The sequence below is a fragment of the Caenorhabditis briggsae genome (assembly GCF_000004555.2).
Source record: "Caenorhabditis briggsae complete genome, chrV, whole genome shotgun sequence".
NCBI lineage: Eukaryota > Metazoa > Nematoda > Chromadorea > Rhabditida > Rhabditidae > Caenorhabditis > Caenorhabditis briggsae.
Genome location: NC_013488.2, coordinates 16,509,341 through 16,533,582, shown reverse-complemented (window position 1 = coordinate 16,533,582; position 24,242 = coordinate 16,509,341). Strand labels below are relative to the sequence as shown.

Sequence of the window (24,242 nt, the reverse complement as noted above, 5' to 3'; positions counted from 1 at the left end):
GAAATTCAGAAATTCAGAAATTCTCAAATTCGGAAATTCGGAAATTCGGAAATTCAGAAATTCAGAAATTCAGAAATTCAGAAATTCAGAAATTCAGAAATTCAGAAATTCAGAAATTCAGAAATTCAGAAATTCAGAAATTCAGAAATTCAGAAATTCAGAAATTCAGAAATTCAGAAATTCAGAAATTCAGAAATTCAGAAATTCAGAAATTCAGAAATTCAGAAATTCAGAAATTCAGAAATTCAGAAATTCTCAAATTCGGAAATTCGGAAATTCGGAAATTCAGAAATTTGGAAATTCGGAAATTCGGAAATTCAGAAACTCAAAACTTCAGAAATTCAGAAATTCAGAAATTCAGAAATTTAGAAATTCAGAAATTCAGAAATTCAGAAATTCAGAAATTCAGAGATTCTCAAATTCGGAAATTCGGAAATTCAGAAACTCAAAACTTCAGAAGCTTAAAGAGAAGAATCAGAAAAATAAGCCACGGAAATTTCATGAAAATCTCCTTCTCAATATTTACAAAACGAATTAATTTCCGTAAAAACTAGACCACCGTTCCAAAAATCCTAATGGGAATTATTTGTTGACAAACAAAACAGACACAAAAATTGAAGAAAAAAGAAAATGAAAAAAAAGAAAACGATACAGAAAATGGTCAGTTTTGGCGAGACGGGAAAGAGACCTGTTTTCCTTAATGTCTCGGTCTCAATTCTTTTTTTTCTTTTGTAGTTTTTTGGGACATTTTTAGTACGTTCTTTATTGTGATCGGAACATTTTTGATCATTTGGGGTGTGATTTTTAAAGAATTTCTGAATTTCTGAATTTCTGAATTTCTGAATTTCTGAATTTCTGAATTTCTGAATTTCTGAATTTCTGAATTTCTGAATTTCTGAATTTCTGAATTTCTGAATTTCTGAATTTCTGAATTTCTGAATTTCTGAATTTCTGAATTTCTGAATTTCTGAATTTCTGAATTTCTGAATTTCTGAATTTCGAAATTCCTAAATTTCTGAATTTCGGAAATTAACAAATTCAAAAATACTGAAAACTTCCAAATTTTAAGATACTCCAATATTCTTTCCGTATTTCAGAATTTCAAAAATTTAACAATTTGCAAAATTTGAGAATTCAAAAAAAATGATTTCAAAAACACTTGTGTTGGTGTATTGTATTGTATTGTATTGTATTTATTACGTAAAAAATACGTGGAAGAATAAAAGAAAAAAGAATGAAAAAGAGAATAAATCGACAAAAAGGGACATGGTGGCATAAAATTGATATTTCTTAACCTAGACATGAATAATAGTGGATAATAACAAATCTTTTTCCGAACTTCTGACAGCAGCAGGCTTTTAGATCCGTTTTGTAGAGCTCATCATTTTACTAAGAACCCTATGTGTGAAGAAGTGTTTAAAATTTTTCGAAAATAGAAACATAAAACAAAAGTATAGTATCTTGAGTCAGATGCAAAACATTTTTCATTCAATTTTGACGATTTTTTGAAAAAATATTGTTTCTTTGAAAACATCTGAAAAACAACCCCAACATAAAAAACATCGTTCAAGAACATCTGGAACATGTGGCTGGGTTTTTTTTTCAAAAAAAATTCAAAAAATTTTTATAGGGTTCCGAAATTTAGGGTGCAAGAGAATTTGGTTGAATTTTTCGAAATTTTATGAAAAGGAAAAATTGATGAAAAGGAAAAAAAACAGAGAGATCCAAGATTTTTTCGTTACTTGTTTTCTATTTTTGTAGTTGTTGATGAGAAAACCAAAAATTTGGTATTTTTGTTTTCAGTTCTTTTTTCAATTTTTTTTGTCGATTCTCTTATGAAAATTTGAAAAACTCCAGCAGCAGACAAAAAAAAGAAAATATCTTGAAGAAATTCTCTCGAAACTCACTGAAATGCATTTTTCAATGTTCGAGGGACGAAAAGAAAGACCAAATTTTTAAGGTTTCAAGGTTTTTCTAAGTCTCACAAATATGAAAAAAAAAACACAAAAATAATTTGAAAATTTGAAAATAAAACTCTTAAAAATAGAGAATCTTGAAATATTTTTTAATGATTCCAATTTTTCATTTTTTCATTTTTCTTTAGAATTCCAACAAATTTTTACATCTCAAAATAGTTACGAGAAACTTAAGCGATTTCAAATTTTCAAAGTTTACTGAAAAGTTGAAAACTTTGTAAAAATCTCGTAAATCAGTTCAGAAATTTCAAAAAAATCACATTTTTTGATTAAAAAAAGTTTTTTTTTCCATTTACTAATTATCCATTTCCTATAATTTCTCCCATGCCATGTCCCAATTTTTCTTGTAATCACAACAACTGATACAAGTGTACCACCTGGTCTTCAGAGGGTCCAGTGTAAAATGGTCAGAGAATTCTCTGCTTCTCTCTCTCTCTCTCTCTCTCTCTCTCTCTCTCTCTCTCTCTCTCTCTCTCTCTCTCTCTCTCTCTCTTTCATTACCTCATCATATCCTTCGAGCAAATCCGCCTCGGCCGTCATGCCGTCTGGCCGCCGTTCGCGTAGATTTGATGACAGTTCTGAAAACGAATTTCAGCATTTTTCAGCATTTTTAGAAATTTTGTGTAACCGAAAAAAGTTGGAAAACTGGAGGGAAATAAGGAACATTCGGAAAAAGTTAAATGTTAAAAAATTATGCTCCAAATTCAAAAATTAATTTATTTTAAATGTTAAGTTGAGCTACTTTTGGGAATTCGAAAGTTCAAAAAATAAATGAAAAAATAAATATAAAAATTACATAGATAAACTGCAAAATGCAGCAGGAATTCAGAATTTGAGAGGTTATAAAATTCTGGGATTTCATTTCTCAGCTTCTGAATCTCGGAATTACAGAATCCCAGCTACGCAGTTCCAAACTTTTCCAAAAATAAAAGCAAAAACCCTAGAAAATCCCCTAAATGAGTGGCACTTTCGTCTCGCAAAAAAAGTGAGAAAGGGTGGAGGGATTAAATTACAGAGCAAGATAAGAAAAAAGGGAATAGAGAAGGAGAAGTCTATTTTGTCCCCTATAAAAAGAGAGAAAAAAGGAATATGAAGATTGATGGAAACTCTTTTGGACAAGAATCTGGAGCCGACTAGATTAGAAGAAAAGAAGAGAAAGGTTTTGATCAAAAAGTATATTGGGATGTTTGGATGGGGAGAGATGAACATCTGGAATGGATTTTTAATGATAGATGGAGAGAGAGAGAGAGAGAGAGAGAGAGAGAGAGAGAGAGAGAGAGAGAGAGAGAAATAAGAGGCTGGAATGTTTATGTCAAAGTAAAAGCGATTGGAATGGCTCACCATTTTTACTGAATTCATTGGTCAGTGTGAGAATTTCTTACTTTTCAAGGGTTTCTAATTGTTTTTAGAAATTTAGAAAATAGTTTTTTTATTGTGTGAAATCCTTTTTTTATGTTTCTAAAAATCTTTAATTAATTCGAAACACAGGGAAAGTTTAGATTTTTAACACTAAAGCACTAAAAAGTTTAAACACTATTTAACACTAATACCGTAAAGCCTGTATTAGAAAGGCCGGCCCTTTCATTGTTTCAAGGTACCTCCGAAGGGTCTTAATACAGGTTTTACGGTAAATGTTAAAAATACATTGTAAGTTTTGATTTTCAATTCTCAGCAACAGTAATTTCAAAACAAAAAATTACAAAAATTATAATTCTCTGATTTTTTCAGAGATGCTAAAATTCTGAAATACAATAGTTTTGCTAACTTCTGTAATTTTTAGATTTTCAGACTTTGAGGTTCAAGGAATCTGAGAATTCGTGATTCTGAAAAATTCGAATATTCCGAATTTTTGGGTTTTTGAATGTTGAAAAATTTCAAGTTCGAGAAATTATAATAAAATCCATTTTCACATTTTCAAAAAAATACCTTTTTTTTATTCTGAAAATTTCAAAATTTCTCAGAGTTTTGCAAAAAAAAAAAACAAATAAATTCTGAAAGAAATCTCAATGTATTTCAGAATTTTTCGAAATTTTATGAAAAGGAAAAATTGATGAAAAGGAAAAAAAAACAGAGAGATCCAAGATTTTTTCGTTACTTGTTTTCTATTTTTGTAGTTGTTGATGAGAAAACCAAAAATTTATAGTTTGAGTATAATTTTTTTTTCTAAAAATCAAAACAAATAACGATCAAACAGAAATAAATTTTCAAATGTTACAGGTTCTCAGATTTTTCAGATTTTAAAGATTTCCAGATCAATGCACCCAACATTTGGAAAAATGTATACAACACAAAAAAGGGAAATCCTCAGAGCTCAAATTTCAACAAAGTTTCCTAAGAGATCAAAGGTAAATAGAGATGATAAAATGATGATAACCCCTATCATATGAAAACACCAACATCTTCAAAAAAAATGGAACAAAATAAATATATTTGAAAAATTCGTCTCTTTTTGCTCTCCGAGCAGCTTGAAAAAATAGAGATATTGAGATTCAGAGGAGGGAAAAAGGGGAAAACCCAGGTCAAATGAGAAGAAAGTTGAGAGGAGCAGCAGAGCAGATTTTGAGCTGAAGAAGAAAAAGACGAGATGATATGAAGAAGAAGATAAATGATAAAAGCAGGAGAGAGAGAGAGAGAGGGGAGGTGTAAAACTTAGGTTGTGGTGGGGGTAGTAAAGGAGAGATATGAGTAAAAAGGAAGGAGGAACAATTTTAATGAGGAAATCTCTGAAATTCAGAGTCTTCTAGTTTTCTGGATACATTTTCAGGGTAGCTTTGATGATTTTAAAGTGGAAAATCATGATATTTGTGTTGAAATTTTTGGGATTTTTCCACTCTAATAGATAGCCACCCAAACCGCAAACTTTGAGCTCAATTATCTCGGTTCAAGTGAAAGATATCAAAAAGTAATCAACTGATAAAATGTTCTTCATCTCGGCTGTCGGCTTGCAACTTCTGGCCGGAAGTTGAGGTGGTTCGGCTTTTGGACGGATCTTGGTCAGCTTTTGGTCAGAAGCTGCCCACCGCAGCAGTGGGACGGACAATGATCGGATTTTGGCCGGAATTTGAAGGCGCTGCGTGTTATGCGGCGCGTGCTTCACTCATTTTAAATTTGTTTTCTAAACTATTTTTTTTGCCTTTCCCTAAAAACTTTGTTTTAAAGTTGCATCCTTTCAATTTTTGGAGCATTTTTTCAGACAAGTACTTCGGAGACAATAACAGACGATGTTCTCGAAAAAAAGAGTACGAAACTTATCAGGTAATTTATTCTTTGAATTCTTGTCATAATTTAAATTTTTCAGATAAATAAAGTTCAAGTCAACATTTTTAATGTCAAGTGCTTGGGAGATATCGCAACTAGAAGGTAATTTTTGTTGATAAAAAACTGTATTTTTGGAAGTTTTGTTTCCAGGAATCAAAGAAATAACTGGATGCTAGAAAAATCGAAGAAAGACAAGAAAGTTAATTAGGTAAATTCCTATTTTCTGAATTAATAACTAATTTTATTCACATATCAGGCAGAGCCTCTTCTCCCGTATTCGTCACGATTCACAGCGACATCTTCAAAATTTAAAAATCTTAATCATGATTTTCTTATTTTTCTGTATTTTTTCCCCTAATTTTGTTCATTTTCATGTATAATTCTTTTTTTTAATAAATAAAATTCTACATTATGCGCTGTTTCTCTATAAAAACATCAATAAACGCGAACCGAACCGGCCCCTGCTGTTAGGAGGTCGGAAGTTGGCCGGTAGTTTGTCGGATCTTGGTCGGCTTCCCACAATGTCTTTGCCGGAATCTGACCAAGTTCCATCCTGAAGCCGACCAGCCTCCGGCCAGAAGTTGCCGGCGACGCCCGAGATAATATCAGTAACATTTTATCATTTAACCACTTTTTAATACCTTTCACAGAAAATGAGATATATAAGCTAAAAGTTAATAGGTTGGGTGGCCTTCTATTAGAGTATTGACGATATTTCTAGACTTGAAAAAACTCTCAAAGGCCAAAAAAAGTAAAACGGCAATGGGAAAAGGGAAAAAGAACATGTGAACAAAAATTATATATGTATTCTTACATCTTCACTTTTTTTTCCTATTCTGGTTCCCATTGACAAAACCGAAATTATACCCTTTGTATGTACAGGAAAAGGAAAAAAAATCCAATAAAAAGTAACGATCATCTTCCTTCTTTTTGGATCTTTTTGGAATATTTTTTTGAACTTTTTTTTGGTAAAAGAATATCGATTTTCTTAAACAAAATTAAAAAATTTTCCAGGTCAAACAGAGACATGAATTTTGTAAAAAAAAAGTCTGAATTTCATATTCTTTGAAGTCCAGAGAAATGACTTTAAGGAGTTTTAATGGCAAAAGTGGAAAATATGAGAGAAACGAAAACAATGATTCTGAAAAAATGGCCCTTCTATTACGGGGGCCTTTCAATTAGAGGAGCCCTTCTATTTTTTTGGTCAGTTTTTTCAAAAGTTTTGCATAGAAAAATTCGACGAAGTTTCGTTCAAAAATCATGTTCAAAAATAATACGGAGTGCCCTTCTATTAGGGGGATTTTCACGGAGTGCCCTTCTATTACGGGGCCCTTCTACTACAGGAGGCCCTTCTATTTTTTCCAAGCCCCTCTCGGAGGGCCCTACTATTAGAGGGGCGCTTCTATTAAAGGGGCCCTTCTAATACAGGTTTCACGGTATGAGAACTAGGAAACAAGAGTATTATCTTATTTTTCAAATTTTTTTTTTTTGAATTAAAATTTTTTTAAAATTTTTTCAAAATTTTTTGAAAAAAAACAGAATTTCAGAATTTCAGAATTTCAGAACTTCAGAATTTCAGAATTTCAGAATTTCAGAATTTCAGAATTTCAGAATTTCAGATTTCAGAATTTCTGAATTTCAGATTTTCAGAATTTCAGAATTTCAGAATTTCAGAATTTCAGAATTTCAGAATTTCAGAATTTCAGAATTTCAGAATTTCAGAATTTCAGAATTTCAGAACTTCAGAATTTCAGAATTTCAGAATTTCAGAATTTCAGATTTTCAGATTTTCAGAATTTCAGAATTTCAGAATTTCTAGAATTTCAGAATTTCTAGAATTTCTAGAATTTTATATTAATTTGTAGAATTTTATATAAATTTTTTATGGAAATTTTGAAATTTCTGAGATCCAAATAGTTTGAATCTTCTAGAATTCCCAAACTTACTTCCTTCCTTACTCAGCTAAATTCAAATTTAATTCAAAACTCAAAAAAAAGAGAACCTCTCCAGAATACAAATTTTCTCCATTTCTCAAGTATCCCAAATGCTTTTCTTCCTCTCACTTCTTAACAAAATTTTTTTTTCTCCACTTGAATTTTAGGTTCCCAGAATTTTTTTGCCTTTTGCAGCAAAAAAATTTATGGGACATTTTCAAAAAAAGGAAAAGAAAAATGGGTGAAAACTTCAAAGTTTTGGAAAAAGAGAAGAACAAAAAAACGGAAGCACCGGGAATGGAAAATTGGTTGGGTCCTCCAGAAAAAAAAAGCCGAAAATTCCGGATGAAAAACAAGTGAAAATTTAAAATGAGCAATGGGAGATAATATTCCAGAACATTCTTCAAGTTTTTCCCGAAGCTCCGCCCACATTTCTCGAAACACTCTCAATTTCTGAAAAAAAATAAAAATCAGGAATTCAGAGATTCAGAAATTCTGAAATTCAGAGATTCAGAAATTCTGAAATTCAGAAATTCTGAAATTCAGAGATTCAGAAATTCTGAAATTCAGAGATTCAGAAATTCTGAAATTCAGAAATTCTGAAATTCAGAAATTCAGAAATTCAAAAATTCGGAAATTCAGAAATTCAGAAATTCAGAAATTCAGAAATTCAGAAATTCAGAAATTCAGAAATTCAAAAATTCAGAAATTCAGAAAGTCAGAAATTCAGAAATTCAGAAATTCAGAAATTCAGAAATTCAAAAATTCAGAAATTCAGAAAGTCAGAAATTCAGAAATTCAGAAATTCAGAAATTCAGAAATTCAGAAATTCAGAAATTCAGAAATTCAAAAATTCAGAAATTCAGAAATTCAGAAATTCAGAAATACAGAAATTCAGAAATTCAGAAATTCAGAAAATTTGAAAAATCGAACTTTTCAATAAACTCAAAATTTTCAGAAAATCAGAAGCAAATTTGTTTCAAAAATTTATGAAATAATTCAAAAAATCAATTTCACAGCATTTTCTCAAAATAGAGTCTAAAAAGTAACAAAGGCACGCTCTCCTTCAGAACAATTCCGAACTGCAAACTAATTTTTGATCTACAGAAAAAAAAGTTTGGCGCGATCACAATTGCAGGTCTAAAACCATAATTTCAGAATTTTTTATCTGATTTTGTGGAGTTACAAGATGGTTCAAATGATTTTTTAAAAAATTAATTAGTGGTTATAGATTCATGTATGGTCCTTTTCCGGAAGAAAAAATGTCAAAAATGGTCATTTTTGAAAGTTTTCTACAGAAACGCAACAATAGACAGAACCGCAATTATTTTCTCTACATTTTCTATGGATGAATTATTTAATTCGTCTGATAAAACTTTTTTTATAATTCAAAAACCTCATGAAATTGCACAAAATAGCATTTTTGCGTTGTTTTTTGATTACAAAAAAAGTTTTATCAGACAAATTAAAAATCCATGAATAGAAAATGTAGAGAAAATAATTGCGGTTTTTTTGAGCTATAAAACTCCTAGAAATGTCAAAAACTGAAAGAGGAGATAGATTTTTTTCCTGTAAAAAACTTTCAAAAATGACCATTTTTGACATTTTTTCTTCCGGAAAAGGACCATAGATGAATCTATAACCACTTATTAATTTTTTAAGAATCATTTGAATCATCTTGGAACTCCACAAAATCAGATAAAAAATTCTGAAATTATGGTTTTAGACCTGCAATTGTGATCGCGCCAAACTTTTTTTCTGTAGATCAAAAATTAATTTGCAGTTTCGAATTGTTCTGTGGGAGAGCGTGAAAAGACAAATTCAAAAAAATAACGGGAATTTGAACATTCAATTTTCAAAGAAACATATGTTCTCAGAAAAGAGTAGAGACCTCAAAAAGCAACAAAAAAACTCGCTCTCGGCGAAAAAAACTGTTTTTCTAATTAGAAAAATTTTGACGAGAAAACAAAGAAAAATATGTTTTTTGTCTTTTTTCCTTCCTTTCTTTCTTCATCCAGAACTATTATATATGGGGCGATATATGCATTTGAAGGGTAAACTCCTTTTTTTTTCTTTTTCTTTCTCTTTTTCTCGAATTGCTAATGTACTTGTCTACTTTTTTCTAGTAAAAGTTGTACTACATTCAAATGGAAAGAAGTAGAACAAGAGAACAAAAAAGTGTAGTCATACGTAAATTTGAAAGTTGAAAAAAATGACTTATGGTGGTCCATAAAATTCAGAAAAAAAAATCAAAATTTCGGAAAACGCGAAATTCAAAAATTCACAAAAAAAATAATTTTAAAATTTTGAACATTCGAATTTTCGAATATTTGAATATTTGAATATTTGAATTTTTGAATTTCTGAACTTTCGAGTTTTGAGTTTTTGCCTAGTATTTCTAAACCTGGAGTTCCCGAAATCTCAGTATCCCATACAAAGATTTTTCGAATCCGTATCTAAAATTCCCAAAATCTGAAATTGCCAGAATCCTCGTATCTCTGAACCTCAGAATCTCAAAATTCCAGAATTGCAGAATTTCAGAACCTCAAAATCCGAGTCTACACCAGAATTCCCCAAGATCCGAAATTCAAAGTTTCAAATTTCAGAATTTCAGAATCACAGAATCTCAGAAATTCGAATTTTCTAAAGTTCGAAATCTCTGATTCTCCACATCCAAGAACCTCAAAATCTCAAAATCTCTGAAAAGAAAAGTTCATTTTCTTCAAACATTCAAACAATAAAATTCAAAAAACAAAAAATCGTTCCCTAAATTTACAGAAAACACTTATTATCATTCGAATTCCTCTACTTCTTCAAACAACACTGTCCACCACCACAAGGTGAATAGTTCTGCTGGCATCCGCATTGATTATTCTTCATCTGACAAACCATTTGTTGTGGTTGAGCACAAGAGCTCTGACACGACGTTTGACACGCTGGAGCACATTGTTGAACACTTGAGGTACGAGTTTGACACTGTTGCTGACATTGTTGTTGGCACTGTGGGACACATTGGGTGGTTTGAGGAGATGCTTGGACCGTGATAGTGATTACTTGAGTTGATTGGGAGGAGCAAGAGGATTGACATTGCTGGCAGGAGTTGGAATTTTGAGTTGTACATTGGCTGGAGCATTGATGCTGACACCCGGACTGGTAGGGGTTGTATTGGTTGTTGTATCCTTGTTGATTGCCCATTTGGTTGTTGTATGGGTCATTGTACTGGTTACTGTATCCTGGCTGATTGGTATATCCCATTTGGTTGTTGGTGTTCATCTGATTGTTGTATTGCTGATCTCTCATGACCTGCTGATTGTTAACATTCTGATTAGCATTATATCCCTGATACGCTCCATATTGCTGTTGATTATAAGGATCCTGAGTATAGCCACTCGATCCACACTGCTGCTGACATTGCTGCCCACATTGTTGCTGGCACTGCTGGCTGTTCGATCCTTGACTGATGCACTGTTGCATGCAACTATTCTCACAATCTGAATAACACTGAGAACTTGGCATCATTGTGGAAGTCATCCCTCCGCACGAATTCATTTGACACGATTGCTGACACGTTGGCTGACACTGAGTGTTTGTGTTCTGTTGGCACTGCTGAGTGCAGGATTGCTGACAGGCTGGTTGGCATTGAGACGATTGGTATTGGTAGTTTTGGGGTTGGGCACAACCGCAGGATTGAGATTGTTGGGGTTGGCAGGAGCACGTGTACTGTTGGGAGGATTGTTGGCAGGAGCAGGATGGTTGGAGGGATTGGGCGCAGCCGCAGGATTGGCGACGGACTCGGAGGGTGGTAGCCTGGAAATTTTTGAGTATGTACTTTTGTGTCATGGTGTCTCGGTGTTTGAACCTTTTACTCAATTGTCTACTGTAAGTGTGATAGAAGTACCCCTAAGTTCGAGCTCAATTATCTAGATTCCTATGCAAGGTATCAAAAGTTTGTCAACTGTTAAAATGTTGGCAATATCATGATGAACATTTTATCAGTTGACCAGTTTTTGATATCTTTTACAGGCACCGAGCAAAATAGGCTCAAAGTAAATGTACAAAGGTTTATTAGAACCAATACCGTTATTCCTCTGATTTTTTGAAAAAAAAGCCACGCTGACGCTTTGAGCTCAATTATCTCGGTTCCTATAAAAGATATCAAAAATTAGTCAACTAAAAAAATGTTTATCATAGTATCACCAACATTTTATCAGTTGGCTTATTTTTGGTACCTCTCATAGAAATCGTAATATTCGAGCACAAAAAGCAAGTGGAAAAGTCGGTTGCCAGAACTTCCCTCTCTAAACCGCCAACTTTGAGCTCAATTATTTCGGTTTCCATAAGAGATATCAAAATTTTGTCAACTGATAAACTTTTTATCAGAACATTACCAATATTTTATCAGTTGACAAATTTTTGATATCTCTTAAAGAAATCGAGATAATTGAGCTCAAATTTGGCGGTTGGGGTGGCATTCTATTTTCATAGTACGCTGAATAAAAATGCTCATAACTCCCTTTAAACTCAACATATTCGAACCAATCAAAAAAAAAGAAAAGTTGCTCCGGACTAGAGCTACAAATTGATATCTCACAAAATTGTTTCCGCTAAAACCTCTTCTATGGGTTCTGTAAAGATGCTGTCTCGTCTGTACTACCCTTTCAGTACCTTGGATTCTGCTCAAAACCCTATCGTCTCATGTTTATTGAAAGTTATACCATTTTGTAGAGCTTTTTAAATTCTAGAATTAAAAATTGAACTCTAAATAAATTTTAAATTTTCAACAAAGTTACAAACCGAACCGCCAGACTAGGTCCTACAATCCGAAAATCCAAGATTTTTTAATTCGAGAAGTCCAAAAATCTCACCTCAACAGCCACCAACGATACCAAAGCGAATACCAAGAATCCACAACGCATCTTCTATGCTCCTTCTCATTGCTCATCCTTCACTTTTATACCAAAAACTTTTCATGTTATTTACTAAATTCTCTTCTAATCTCTACTTGAGTTTCTAGTTTACCTCCTCATCTTCCAAATAATCTCTCTCATTTTTTTTTTGTTCTACTATCAAAAGTTTACACTGTTTGCATTTATCATTGACCCGATTTTTTATTATTTGTTGAGCATGTGAAAAGACAGGTTTTTTAATTGTTTATGTTAACCTAAATAATGATCGGCTGTGGGAAAAAAAAGAACGTTAACAATCCGAAACAAATTTTATTCGAAAAAATGTCGAAATTTCTAGAAAAATCCAAAGAAAATGGCATTTCCCCTCATTCATAGAATTCTTATACACTCCAAGGAACGAGAGGAAAAATTGTTTGTTCGGTCAGCTGTCGGCCGCCCGGCCGGTGTCCATACCCTCCTTCGTATACTGCCTCCACCTAATGTTTCAAATGTGGCCGAATGGTCTAGTGGTATGATTCTCGCTTTGGGTGCGAGAGGTCCCGGGTTCAATCCCCGGTTCGGCCCATTTCTTTTTTTCTTTTTTGTATGGTTTCGTTGAGATGTAACTTTTGGAATGTGCATATTTCTTAAGTTTTTATAGTTAAATTTCAATTTTCTGGATTCAAAAGTTCTACAAAAAAATTTACATATTTGAAATCGAGTAACTCTGAAATTTTGTAGTTTCGAAAATCTGGAATTCAAGAATTCTTAAAATTTCAAAATTTTGAAATTCAGGAATTCAAAAATCGAAAATTCGAAAATTCAAAAAATAAGAAATTGCTTTCGCTTTCAAAACTTCCTTTTTTCATTTCCCCATATTTTCAACCTCTCCACAAAAAAAAGTTAGAAACAATTTAAAATCTCATTCCCCAACACTCCAAATCCATCCCAAACACCAACAAAAAAATCAAAAAAGATCAAGCCACCTAGGGGACTCGAACCCCTGACCTTAAGATTAAAAGTCTCACGCTCTACCAACTGAGCTAAGGAGGCCCCGAGAGAGAGGAGAGCGATTGTCGTACACAAGGGAGGGGGAGAGGAAGGAGGAGGAGAGAAGAGGGGGAAAGAGGGGGAACTGGTTAGTGTGTATAATAACTCCCAAAAGTAGGACAAGGAAAATAAACATGGATAAAAGTAAAGGTTTTTGGCTGATTTTTCAAGGGGAAAAAGATGGAAATGATCATTTTTGAATTCTGATTTCATTTTTTGCCCTTCCAAGTGATGAAAACGAACCGGACACCCGAGAATTTCAACGATCGCAGGAGACAATGACCAAATCTTGACTTTCCCTTCCATATTCTTCCGAAAAAGCCTCCTCGAAAGCCTTATTTTGCCGATCATAACTAGACGATATCTCTTAAATCAATCTAATAATGTTGGAATGTGTCCGTTCCCTCTTTTCTATTGTTCTCGCCGGTTTTCTCCTTCTTGTTCTTTTCATTTTCCTTTTTTCTCTCCTGAGAACTTCCTCAATTTCCGGCCCACATGAGGCCCTTATTCCTAGTCCTTTTTGGGCTTTTTGGGCCTTGTTGGTCTGTGAAGCCTGTTTGGAAAACGCCTGTGTCTGAACCTAATCCTAATGCTAATTTGGAAGCTTTAAAGGGACATTCAAGTTTGGCTAAAGTGAGTTTTTTAATTTTTTGAATGAAAAAATTTCTTATTTTTCCGAATTTTTTAAAGATAAAAAACTTTCAAAATTTCCAAAAAAACAAATTGCAATAAAAAAGAAAGGAAGTCATAAAACTGGGGGACCATGTCCAAAATAATTGAGAAATGTTCTGGAACGAAATAATTGAAAATTTGGGAAAATAAAGAATTTGCCAGATGAGACCTTTTTTTATTTTCAAATGTTTTTTTTTTCAAAACTACACATTTTAGTTTGAAACGGGGTTTAGGGATTTTTAGGAAAACTTTTTGAGAAGTTTTTGCAAAAATTTGAATTTCAACTTCAAAAATTGGATACAATTCCAAAAAAATGTTATAAAAAACCCAAAAAAAGTCTCGCTCCCGGGTGGGCTCGAACCACCAACCTTTCGGTTAACAGCCGAACGCGCTGCCTATTGCGCCACGGAAGCAGGCGAGAGAGGTAGGTCGGTTTGTTGTATATGAAAGAGGGGTCGGCGGCACACGACGAGGTGGCGAGGGAAGGAGGTGGCTGCTTCGAGTGTACACAGAAAAGTGACCCGAAATTCAAATCGATGTAACTTCCTTCAAAATCATCTGATTTCCGAAGTTTTTATATCACTGGATAGCTCATAATTTCAGCTTTTAATTAAATTACAAATCGTTGCAGCGTGCTCAACCAAACTACTACACTCGGCCGGAACAAGTCTCAATCCCTGATTATCGTCCGCCTCCGCAACGAAATCCATCCCCAAAATATCAACAAGTGCCACCTCATCAATTAACATCTGGTGGAAGTTTTCGTCCATTTGCATGGGTTGGACCGCAGCCAAAAGCAGGAAGTCCACAAACAAGTTACTATGAAAAAGCACCTAATAAAGGGCAATTCCCAAATGGATTGCCTCCATTACCACCAAATTGGCAACAGTATCCTGTACAAATGATTTGGATTCCTGATACGCCTGGGCAGACAACTGGACCGTATCCCTATTACCCGGGACCACAGGGGCCACCAATTCCAACTGGAACATATGGTTTGTATGGACCTACAGTAACCACAGAGGAACCAATGAAACCATCTGCGTATCCAGAGACTTATACAGGTTAGGAGAAAAATTATGAAAGAATTTTTTTTGAATTTCAACAGTTTTTTGAAAATTGAAAAGAAACTTTTTTGAAAAGGATTTTTTCTTTAAGTTCTGTATTCTTCAGAATTTCAAAATTTCAAATTTACATCAAAATTCAAATTTTCAGCTTTTAATAACTTTTTTCTTACAGGAACCCTCGCTCACAGCCCTGCCGCCAATCCCATCACCACCACCATCCCCTACGAACCTCCAAACCCATATGGCGGTCGTCAGACCGAGGTGTCGCCTTCTTCAGAATTCCCAACGCCTTCTGATTCTTATTCAACTTCATCGCAAGGGTACACAGACACCACGGGATCCTATGGGTCCACAGATGGAACCTCTTATACTAGTGGACCAAGTTCCGCAAAAACCGTAAACCCAACCATCCGTCCAGGACCTCAGGAACCGAGTGGAGGAGGTGGGACCACTTCAAGGATCCCGAAACTTCCACTAGATGCAGATGATACCAGAGATCGAGAGCCAGCGGATTCTGGAAGATCTACAACTTCTTCTGGAGGACCAAGGACCCCTGCTGGAGGATTTCCTGATTCTGAAAATGGTCAATCAACTACTTTTGGACCCTTGGGATCTTCTAAGGGACCTAGCAGCTCTCCTGGACCTTCTGGAAGATCCAGAGATTCTGAAAACGGTCTTTCTACTGTTTTCAGACCCACGGAATCTTCTAAAGGACCTTCCGGAGGCTCCAAAGATTCTGAAAATGGTGGCTCAACTTCATTTGGCCCCTCTGGACCTGGATCAACTTCATCTGGACCCAAAGTTCCTATTAAAGGCTCCGATTCCACTCCAAACCTCTTCGAAATGACCACCAATCCATTCAACGAACCCATTGGCTCCACGAAAACGGTCCCGCCCATCTATCTAGGATCAGAAGAAGAGGATGAGGAACCACCAGAGGATATCAGCAATGTCACGGAGACACCAGACTCCTCAGAAAATACCCAGATCCCTGGGGCGCCTGGATCGAGGACCCCCTCAAATCGTTCGACATCTACGGAAACTCCAGAATCTTCAAAATCCACTGAAGACACCGAAGATCGGGACCGCGAACGAGGCGAAAGCGCTACACCGACACCACAAGAGGAAGAGGACGAAATGATGAAGAACTTCTTCCCACGACCTGTCAGTTCACAGGCTTATCAGCCGCCTGGACATCAGCCAGAGGATTTTACAAGTCATATAAATGTGAATTTCAAAAAGCCAAAGGGTAAAGGAGGATGTGTGACACCGCCGTGTAGACGAGTCGATACTGATAAGGTGAGGTTTATACTTGAACTTCGGACTCAATTATTTCGATTCCTATCAGAGATATCAGAATTTTGTCAATAGATAAAATATTGACGACATTATGATAAACGTTTTATCAGTGGACAAAATTCTGATATCTTCTACAGAAATTGAGATAAATGAGCTCAAAGTTCATATGGCGGTAGCTTCTAAAAGGCTACTTCCCTCTCTAAACCGCCAACTTTGAGCTCAATCATTTCGGCTCCTATAAGAGATATCAAAAATGCGTCAACCGATAAAATGTTTATCGTAATGTCAGCTGCATTTTATTAGTTACCAGTTTTATGGTATCTTTAATGGAAACCGAGATAATTGAGCTCAAAGGACATGAATAGGGTGGGCTTCGAGTAGAACATTAACGATAATTTGGGCATATTTACTTTGAGCTCAATTATCTCGGTTTTTATAAAAGATGTCAAGAAGTGGTCAACTGATGAATTATTTATCATTATCTCAGTAATATTTTATTAGTTTACAAATTTTTGATATCTCTTATAGGAATTGAGATAACTGAGCTTAAAGTGGGTGTCATTGAGCTACGCTTCGCGGCCGATGGTCCAAGGAAAAACCCCAAAATTTCTAGATCTCACTCTACAAACCGGACCGTGATAATGAGGGATCTGGGCCGACTCTAGTGATCAGCAACGCGGCAAAAGATGATGCTAGTCGTGCTGGATACAAACCTGCTCCACCTCCAATTAATCCATATATCCCACCACCTCCACCACCTCATCCAGAAGAAGAATACGCCACTCCGTATACTGTACCTCCTGGAAAACAGCCATTCCCTCCATTTGGTGGACCGGCGACACCGCCAAGAGCACTGATTCATGCTCACAATTTCCCACCACCGCCAAGTACACCTCCGCCAGATGAGGATTATCATGAGACTACGGTAGGCTTCTAGAAATGATGAAAATTCTTTAAAAATCAGAAATTTCCAGATGGATACAATCCGCCCAACAGCTCAAACCATCTCGGCCCGATTCGTGCCTCCATCTCCAACGACAACTCCTCGACCCATCGAATCCACGACAACCGAAGAAGACGTTCCAGAATACGTTCCACCAGCCATCGTCCATATGACAGCTAGCACACCACGTGGCAAAAATCCACCAACCTATGTTCCTCTTCATCCGAAGACGTCTTCAGAAGTCACTCCAAACCCAACGACTTCTCAAAATTCGAAAGAAACGCAAACACCCGCTTCAGTCACCAGACAACCAGAATTCCCATCGAGAAGTAGTGGTCCACCAGGTGGCGGAAATTTCGGCGGAAGTTCTACAGTAACCCCGGGACCTCGAAATTCTGAAACTTCAGTAACCACCCCTGGCTTTTACACCGAAGTGTTTACGGATCGAGAGAGGACGGATTCGGGAGAATCTGAATCAACGACCGCGCCTTCTTCTGGATCTTCATCTAGATCCACTGATGGCTGGATCTACACCACATCTTCAACGCCTTCTGAATCGGAATACATCACTCCATCTTCTGGTTTTCCAACTTCATCGACTTCAGAATTCTCCACGGATCATTTTACTCCATCTTCTGAAGGCCCATCTGGATCTACGACGTCTCCATCAGGACCTTCTGGGCCTACAGCGGCTCCTACCACGCCTTTAGAATCTTCTGTTACTCCTGAAAGACCTTCTGGACCTTCAGAATTTCCACACAGACCTTCTGATTCTACAGAACCTCCTGAAAGACCTTCTGGACCTTCTGGACCTCCACCGTCTCCTGGAAGATCTTCAGAATCAACGACGCCTCCAGAATCCCTTACCTCCGTGTCTACCGACAGATTCCGTCCATCTGAATTTGCCACGTCACCAACTCCGCCTCCAGAATCCACCAGAATCGTCACGGCAAGCTTCCCACCAAGTGAAGGATCCTCACCTGGTATCCTGCCAAGTACCAACCCACCGCCACGTGGCAATCCGTATGCACCGCCAGAAGGTGCACCAAGAGTTCCGAATAGGCTTATTGGTGAGTTTTAGACTTCAAAATTAGGGAAAATTCAAAAAAATTCCGCTCAAAAAATGAGCCAATATTTTTCAGGAAAACCCCGAATCTTGTGCCTGGAAGATGGTATCAGTTTTGAGGTCAAAACGATATTGCCATTGTCGGGAGAAGTGTTCGCCAACGATCGGAAAAGAATTCCAGAGTAAGTTTAAAGTTTGATGACCTAGAATTTGGTATTCTAAGCCACAATTGTGGGATTCTAGACTACTTCATTTGGGTACACTTTGAGCTCAATTATCTCGGTTTCTATTAGAATTATCAAAAATGTGTCAACTGATAAAATGTTAATCATGAAATGACTGATATTTTATCTGTTGACCACTTTTTGATATATTTTATAGGAACCGAGATAATTGGACTCAAAGTGCACATATAAGATTGGACTTCTATTATTAAAGCAAATACCAATTCGCGTATTTTGAGCTCAATTATCTCGGCTCCTATGAAAGATATCAAAAAGTGGTCAACTGATAAAATATTGGTGATTTTACGATAAACATTTTATCAATTGACAAAAATTGACAAAAACATTTTATCAACGGTTTTTTGAGCAAATTTATCTTGGTCCCTGTGAAAGATATCAAAAAGTAGTCAACTAATAAAATATTTTTAATGTTATAATTAACATTTTGTTAATTGACCATTTCTTGGTATCATTTACAGGAACCGAGATAAATACGCTTATAGTTGACGGTCTGGGTGAAACTCTATTAGTGCTTTTTCTATCGAAAAATCCTGACTATTTTTTAAATTTCATCACTAAAAGGGAAAAATATTCAAGAAATTAGCAAAATAGCTCTATTATGTCAAAAACAAAAAAAACAACAAAAAAACCACAAAAGGAACCGAACGAAAGACCTCATAAATTGGATCAAAGTTAGGGCATTCTATTAGAGCGCTTACAGTAGTCAGCATGGGACACCTAAGAATGTAGTTCAGAGTTATTTGATTTGAAATTTCAGAGTATATTAAGCAGAAATAGAGCTTTAATTTGAGCTTAAACCGGTTCTAAGTTAATGGCGGGGAGCATTCTATTATAGGTTTCTACGGTAGTTCATATCCAAAATTTCTAGGTGCCAAAAAACGTTTACCGAAGATGCGAAACCCAAAGTCTTCCTTCCATTTGCCACTTGTGGGGTAAGAAATGTTGGTGAACAAGTGGACAGTCGCGCTCAATACCATATGCAAGTCGTTCTCATAATTGACCAAGGCAACGGAACAAACACACTACAATCATTTATGGCTCAATGTGTCCATCAGAAGGTCAATTATAATAAACAGATTTTGCCGAAAAGAATTGAAGAGGCGTTGGAAGAGTAAGTGCGCTCCATTGAAATAATGCAAACTCGCTCCAATGCAAACATTCAGACTCCGCTTGGTGCCATCCAAACTGGAACAGAAAGCGTCTATGCCTAGTGTCCAAATGCAAATTGTGGTGGATGAGGGACATCATAAATTGGGTGCTGAGGTTTCTGCAGCGGATATTGGAATGCCGTTGGCACTCAAATGGAGCATGGTTCCGGAATCGGGTTAGTTTGGGGTTACTGTAGTTTTACTGTAGTTTTACTGTTTACTGTAAATACTGTCGTTTTCTACTTAAAGGCGCACGGTACAACGTTTTGGATTAAATTAGCTAAAAATTGAAAATGAGGGTTAGAGTGTTCATGAAAGTCAATATTGGACACTTACAAAACTGGTTCAGAATGTTTCGATTTGCCTTAAAGTTTTAGAGTGCACCATACAAAAATAGAACTTCAATTTTGTAGTTGACAAATTTTTGTACAAATTCAACAAAGCGAGATTTCCAGACGCCTACGGAATGCACATTCGAAATTGCAAAGTGGTCGACGCGGTCGGAAAAATCGACCACACGCTTATTGATGAGCAAGGATGTTCTGCGGATCTTCAGATCATTGATCATCCTCATTATGACACTTATCATGATACCGCATCTGCCCATATGTGGGCGTTTAAGGTGCCAGATATGTCAAGTTTGCAGATCAAATGCGATATTTTAATCTGCTCAAATATCAAGTCATCGGTAACAAACACCACGAGTTGTGAGGATATTCCATCGGTAGGTATATTGTCAATAGAGCAAACTTGCACCCAAGAGTTTTTTCCAGCCTCCATTCTGCGCTGACGTCGTCACGTCTCCTCCAAACTCAATTCTCTCCGACGCCTCATCATTCATCAAACATCGTCGTGCTTCAGTCACCGCTCCTGAAGTCTCCACGTCTACACAATCAGTGAGGACGTCGATTTGTTTGTCGAAGACGTGTCAGCCGAATTTTTCGGGTTAGTTTTTGCTCAGCAGCAGAATGCTCAGCAGCAGGATGGCCTAGAAAACCCTTTGATAGAGTAGAAAACCCTCACTATCAGTTGCTTAGAAAATCCTCGATAGCCTAGAAAGCCTTGCTGGTCTAGAAAACTCTCGATGGCCTAGGAAACCATTGATGGCCTAAAAGTTCGTAATCGTCGAAAAATCACCGGATGACCTAGCAAAACCCTAGGTGACCTAGAAAGCCGTTTATGGCCTAGAAAATCCTGGATGGTCTAGAAAATCCTGGATAGCCTAGAAAATCTTGGATGGCCTAGAAAATCCTGGATGGCCTAGAAAATCCTGGATGACCTAGAAAACCCTGGATGGCCTAAAAACTTTTGATTTCCTAGAAAATTCTGGATGGTCTAGAAAATCCTGGATGGCCTAGAAAACGCTAGGTGTCATAGGAAATCCTGAGTGGCCTAGAAAACCCTAAATGGCCTAGAATGTTTTATCTTTCAGAAGAAATGCGAGTCTGTATAAACACTCAACTGGCAACGACATCAACTGGAATATCGGTTGCATTCCTAATATTCGCAATCAGTTTTCAAATTATCGCAAGGACGAAACGAAATTTTAATTAATTAATTAATTATTTAATTGTATTTTCTTTTTTAATTATAATAATTTATTAATCCTTGAACTGTGCAATATGGTCTTTTCTGTATTTTTTGTATAAAGTCTTTCTTTTTTTTTTTGAAAATTCAAAGGTGAAAATTGAGCAGCTTTTTGAATTTTGAAATGTTGAATTTCTCGGATAATCTAAAATTCAGACGCATTTATGGAATGTTCAACATGATTTATTTCCAAATTTCAATTATTGAATGGTCTGATCTGGATAGTCTCACAGATTCCCGGAGGAGGGGAACATCATTGCGATTCGTCTTGTTTCGTGTAGATTTTTTCGACGATCCATCCCATTGGACTCCACTGATTCTGAAAAAAATGCTAGCACTTTTAGATCAATATTCAAAGGTGGGGGGGACAGGAGATTTTTCGTAGGATTTTTGTAGCTAGGGTATGCATTCTACCGTCACGGTGTACAACGGTTAATGTCACTCTGCGTACAGCTGTTATCCTCGCCTTTATGTATGCAATCGGTATATCTTGGTTCCTCTGAAAGATATCAAAAAGTGGTTAACTGATAAAATGTTAAGCTTGTTATCACTAACATTTTATTAGCTGACCACTTCTTGATATCTGTTACAGGAAATGAGATATAGATTCTTTAAAAAAAGCCAAATATTTTTATTTCATTTATTAATCGACGAAACGTTCACTAAATTAGTTTGGCTTTTTTCTTTGATACGTAATAATTCTTTCGCAGTTTTTCGATAAGCATATGACATAAAAAAGCAGAACAGAAAATGAAAAATTCCATTTAAAATTGTGAGCAATTTGAAGAATAGGGATAGTCTTCGGGTGACGAATCTGAAAAACTTTGTATTCTGAATTCAAAGTTAAAGCTTCTTTTTCAAAACTCACACTAATTTATCGTGCTCAAAAGTATAAAATTCGACAATGTGGCATATTGCTAATGGTCCATAAGAAATTAGAAATGTTACAGTAATCCCAATAACCAATTTTGTGGATCGATCTCGATCAATTGTAGAATTTCCCATGGCCAATTTCCTCGCTTTTTGTAGTTCAAAAATCAATAAAAATGTGAAAATTGGAAGTAGAATACATGGAATTAGTTCGCATAGAATTCCTCGAGCTACCAACGATTTCTGATAAATGTCTTCTTCTTTCAGTCCAAATATTTTGATATCTTTGATAATATATTCCATTCTGGTGTAGTTTTCTACAAGATTTGAGCAGTAGGGTGGTGGAATCCACACCTCAAATTCATCAATGTAATTTTGGAAATATCCAATTATCCAAAATGGAGAATATAGAAACGTTATGATGAGCAATACTCGAATTCCATTTTTGGATTCTGCTAGGGAGGAAATTCTGAAAAAAATTTGTAAAAAAAATCTGTCGTGTGTCTGTGTGTGTCCTCACCTCAAATTCATCGGATTTCTCATAACCAATGCTCTCAACAAGGCTATAGTAACACCATACCATACAGACATTTGCACAGCCATTGTTCTCGTAGGGACACAAAATAAAAAAGCAACCAAAGTCAGATAATAATCTGGTCCTAGGCTGAAAAATTGAAATCATCGGGACACACAGACACACAGATGTCGATTCCTCGTAAATTCTCAAATAGAAGCCCACCCTATATGTGCACTTTGAGCTCAGTTATCTCGGTTCTTGTAAGTGATATCTAACATCTGTCAATTGATAATTTATTTATCATATTATCCCCAATATTTTATCAGTTGACAAAATTTTGATATCTTTTATAGGAACCGAGATAATTGAGCTCAAAGTGGGCGTATAAAGAAGGCTTCTATCGGAGATAAAAATGATAATACCATTCACCAGGAATATCTGAATTTCGTATATACATTGCGGAAATCGTTGGCCAAACAAGATTAATTTCACAAATCATTCGAATCAAGTCCCAAATTCCAATTCCAAGAAGGAATATATTTACAGTAAAAACTCTCATCGATTTTTTGGAAAGTATTAAAATATGGAAAACGTTACAAATTATTCCAATTGAAGAGAATACAAAAGCCAATTTATCAAAGTTGTCGTCAATGAATCTGGAAATTTGAAAATTTGAGAAGTCAGAAATCTGGAAATTCTAAAATTCAAAAAATTTAGAAAACCGGAAATTGAAAAATTCGAATAATTAAGAATTTCCAAGACTTCAGAAATTAGAAAAATCAAAAATTGAAAATTCTGAAAATCTGAGATTTGTTTAAGCAACAAAAAAAAACTCACACAAAAAACCCAATAACAAGAACCTTCAATGGTTTTGGAAGGTTTTTAAAAATCGATAATGAATAATCTTGATAATCTATATTAGAAGACATTGCTGCTTTTCTTCGTTATACCGGAAGCAGATTTTTGGCTTGTTTCGAAAAAAAATGAGAAATTTTGTTTTTCTCACTATTATTTTTCGTCATTATCATTATTTTTCGTGACATCTTACAGATTCAGAGGTTACAGATTTTTGTGAAAAACAAGATTTTTTCCAATTCAATTCCAAAATTTTCTACTGATTTTTGATTGTAAAAGTGAAGGGGGAGAAACAGCCAGATTGAAAACAAGAAATGGTCCAGCAAGAAAAAAACTGTTGTGAGAACCAAAAGTTACAAGAAATTAGCTGGAAAAAGGCTGAAAATGATGTATCTGACCAATTTTTGGGAATGCAAAAACTACAATTTCAAATTTTAGTTTCAAAAAATGTCTCAATTTTTGATTTCAAATTGTTGAATTTTTGAAACTGGAATTCAGAGTTTCAGAAATTCAGAGTTTTGAAAAAAAAAAAACTTACAACAACAAATTCATAAAATCATACAGAATCAGTTTTGTTGACATTTCAGAATTCGGAAAAAATCGGTTTGCATCGTCATATGTAGTCGTTGAAGTCTCCATTTCTTCTGGAAAAATCTGGGAATAAAAAAGACGGAAAAAAGAGGAAAATTAGATTTTCAAGACAATAATTTGAACCCAGAGCAGAGAACAAGATACAGCAGAATTTTGATTGAAAAATTCCCAGAAATAAGCACCTCATCCCAATTAAGCTCTGGTCAAAATGAGGTCAGAGCAGGGAGATCAATTGGTCAGAAAATTGACTTTTTTGTGTTTTGGAATTCTAAAATCTA

General features: G+C 35.4%; 5 protein-coding genes and 3 non-coding genes across 8 annotated transcripts; 4 read left to right on the top strand and 4 right to left on the bottom strand.

Moving 5' to 3' along the window:
* Window positions 1-4,252: 4,252 nt before the first annotated feature.
* On the top strand, window positions 4,253-5,592 carry CBG24660 (the record flags this gene model as incomplete). The annotated part of the gene is made up of 5 exons (XM_002648353.1): window positions 4,253-4,321; window positions 5,136-5,231; window positions 5,275-5,336; window positions 5,385-5,433; window positions 5,491-5,592. The coding sequence occupies 5 exons, from the start codon at window positions 4,253-4,255 to the stop codon at window positions 5,590-5,592; spliced, it is 378 nt and encodes a 125-aa protein (XP_002648399.1).
* A 741-nt stretch (window positions 5,593-6,333) lies between these two features.
* On the top strand, window positions 6,334-7,528 carry CBG26734 (the record flags this gene model as incomplete). The annotated part of the gene is made up of 2 exons (XM_045238348.1): window positions 6,334-6,562; window positions 7,344-7,528. 2 exons carry the CDS (start codon window positions 6,334-6,336, stop codon window positions 7,526-7,528), a joined length of 414 nt encoding a protein of 137 aa, XP_045100730.1.
* A 2,445-nt stretch (window positions 7,529-9,973) lies between these two features.
* Cbr-pqn-71 lies at window positions 9,974-11,008 on the bottom strand (the record flags this gene model as incomplete). Its single annotated transcript, XM_002648352.2, has 1 exon — window positions 9,974-11,008. One exon carries the CDS (start codon window positions 11,006-11,008, stop codon window positions 9,974-9,976), a length of 1,035 nt encoding a protein of 344 aa, XP_002648398.2.
* Window positions 11,009-12,567: 1,559 nt separating this feature from the next.
* CBG28811 lies at window positions 12,568-12,639 on the top strand. The gene has a single exon. It is a non-coding gene (tRNA).
* Window positions 12,640-13,034: 395 nt separating this feature from the next.
* CBG28590 lies at window positions 13,035-13,107 on the bottom strand. The gene has a single exon. It is a non-coding gene (tRNA).
* Window positions 13,108-13,599: 492 nt separating this feature from the next.
* Window positions 13,600-21,098, top strand: CBG24658 (the record flags this gene model as incomplete). Its single annotated transcript, XM_045238347.1, has 12 exons — window positions 13,600-13,737; window positions 14,020-14,157; window positions 14,408-14,840; window positions 15,016-16,142; window positions 16,756-17,067; window positions 17,117-18,155; window positions 18,228-18,333; window positions 19,265-19,507; window positions 19,560-19,720; window positions 20,000-20,268; window positions 20,318-20,489; window positions 20,977-21,098. 12 exons carry the CDS (start codon window positions 13,600-13,602, stop codon window positions 21,096-21,098), a joined length of 4,260 nt encoding a protein of 1,419 aa, XP_045091388.1.
* On the bottom strand, window positions 14,117-14,189 carry CBG28403. Its single transcript has one exon. It is a non-coding gene (tRNA).
* A 260-nt stretch (window positions 21,099-21,358) lies between the features above and the next one.
* Window positions 21,359-24,012, bottom strand: CBG24657 (the record flags this gene model as incomplete). Its single annotated transcript, XM_002648350.1, has 7 exons — window positions 21,359-21,450; window positions 21,546-21,630; window positions 21,795-21,945; window positions 22,000-22,470; window positions 22,522-22,665; window positions 22,941-23,174; window positions 23,912-24,012. 7 exons carry the CDS (start codon window positions 24,010-24,012, stop codon window positions 21,359-21,361), a joined length of 1,278 nt encoding a protein of 425 aa, XP_002648396.1.
* Window positions 24,013-24,242: the final 230 nt, after the last annotated feature.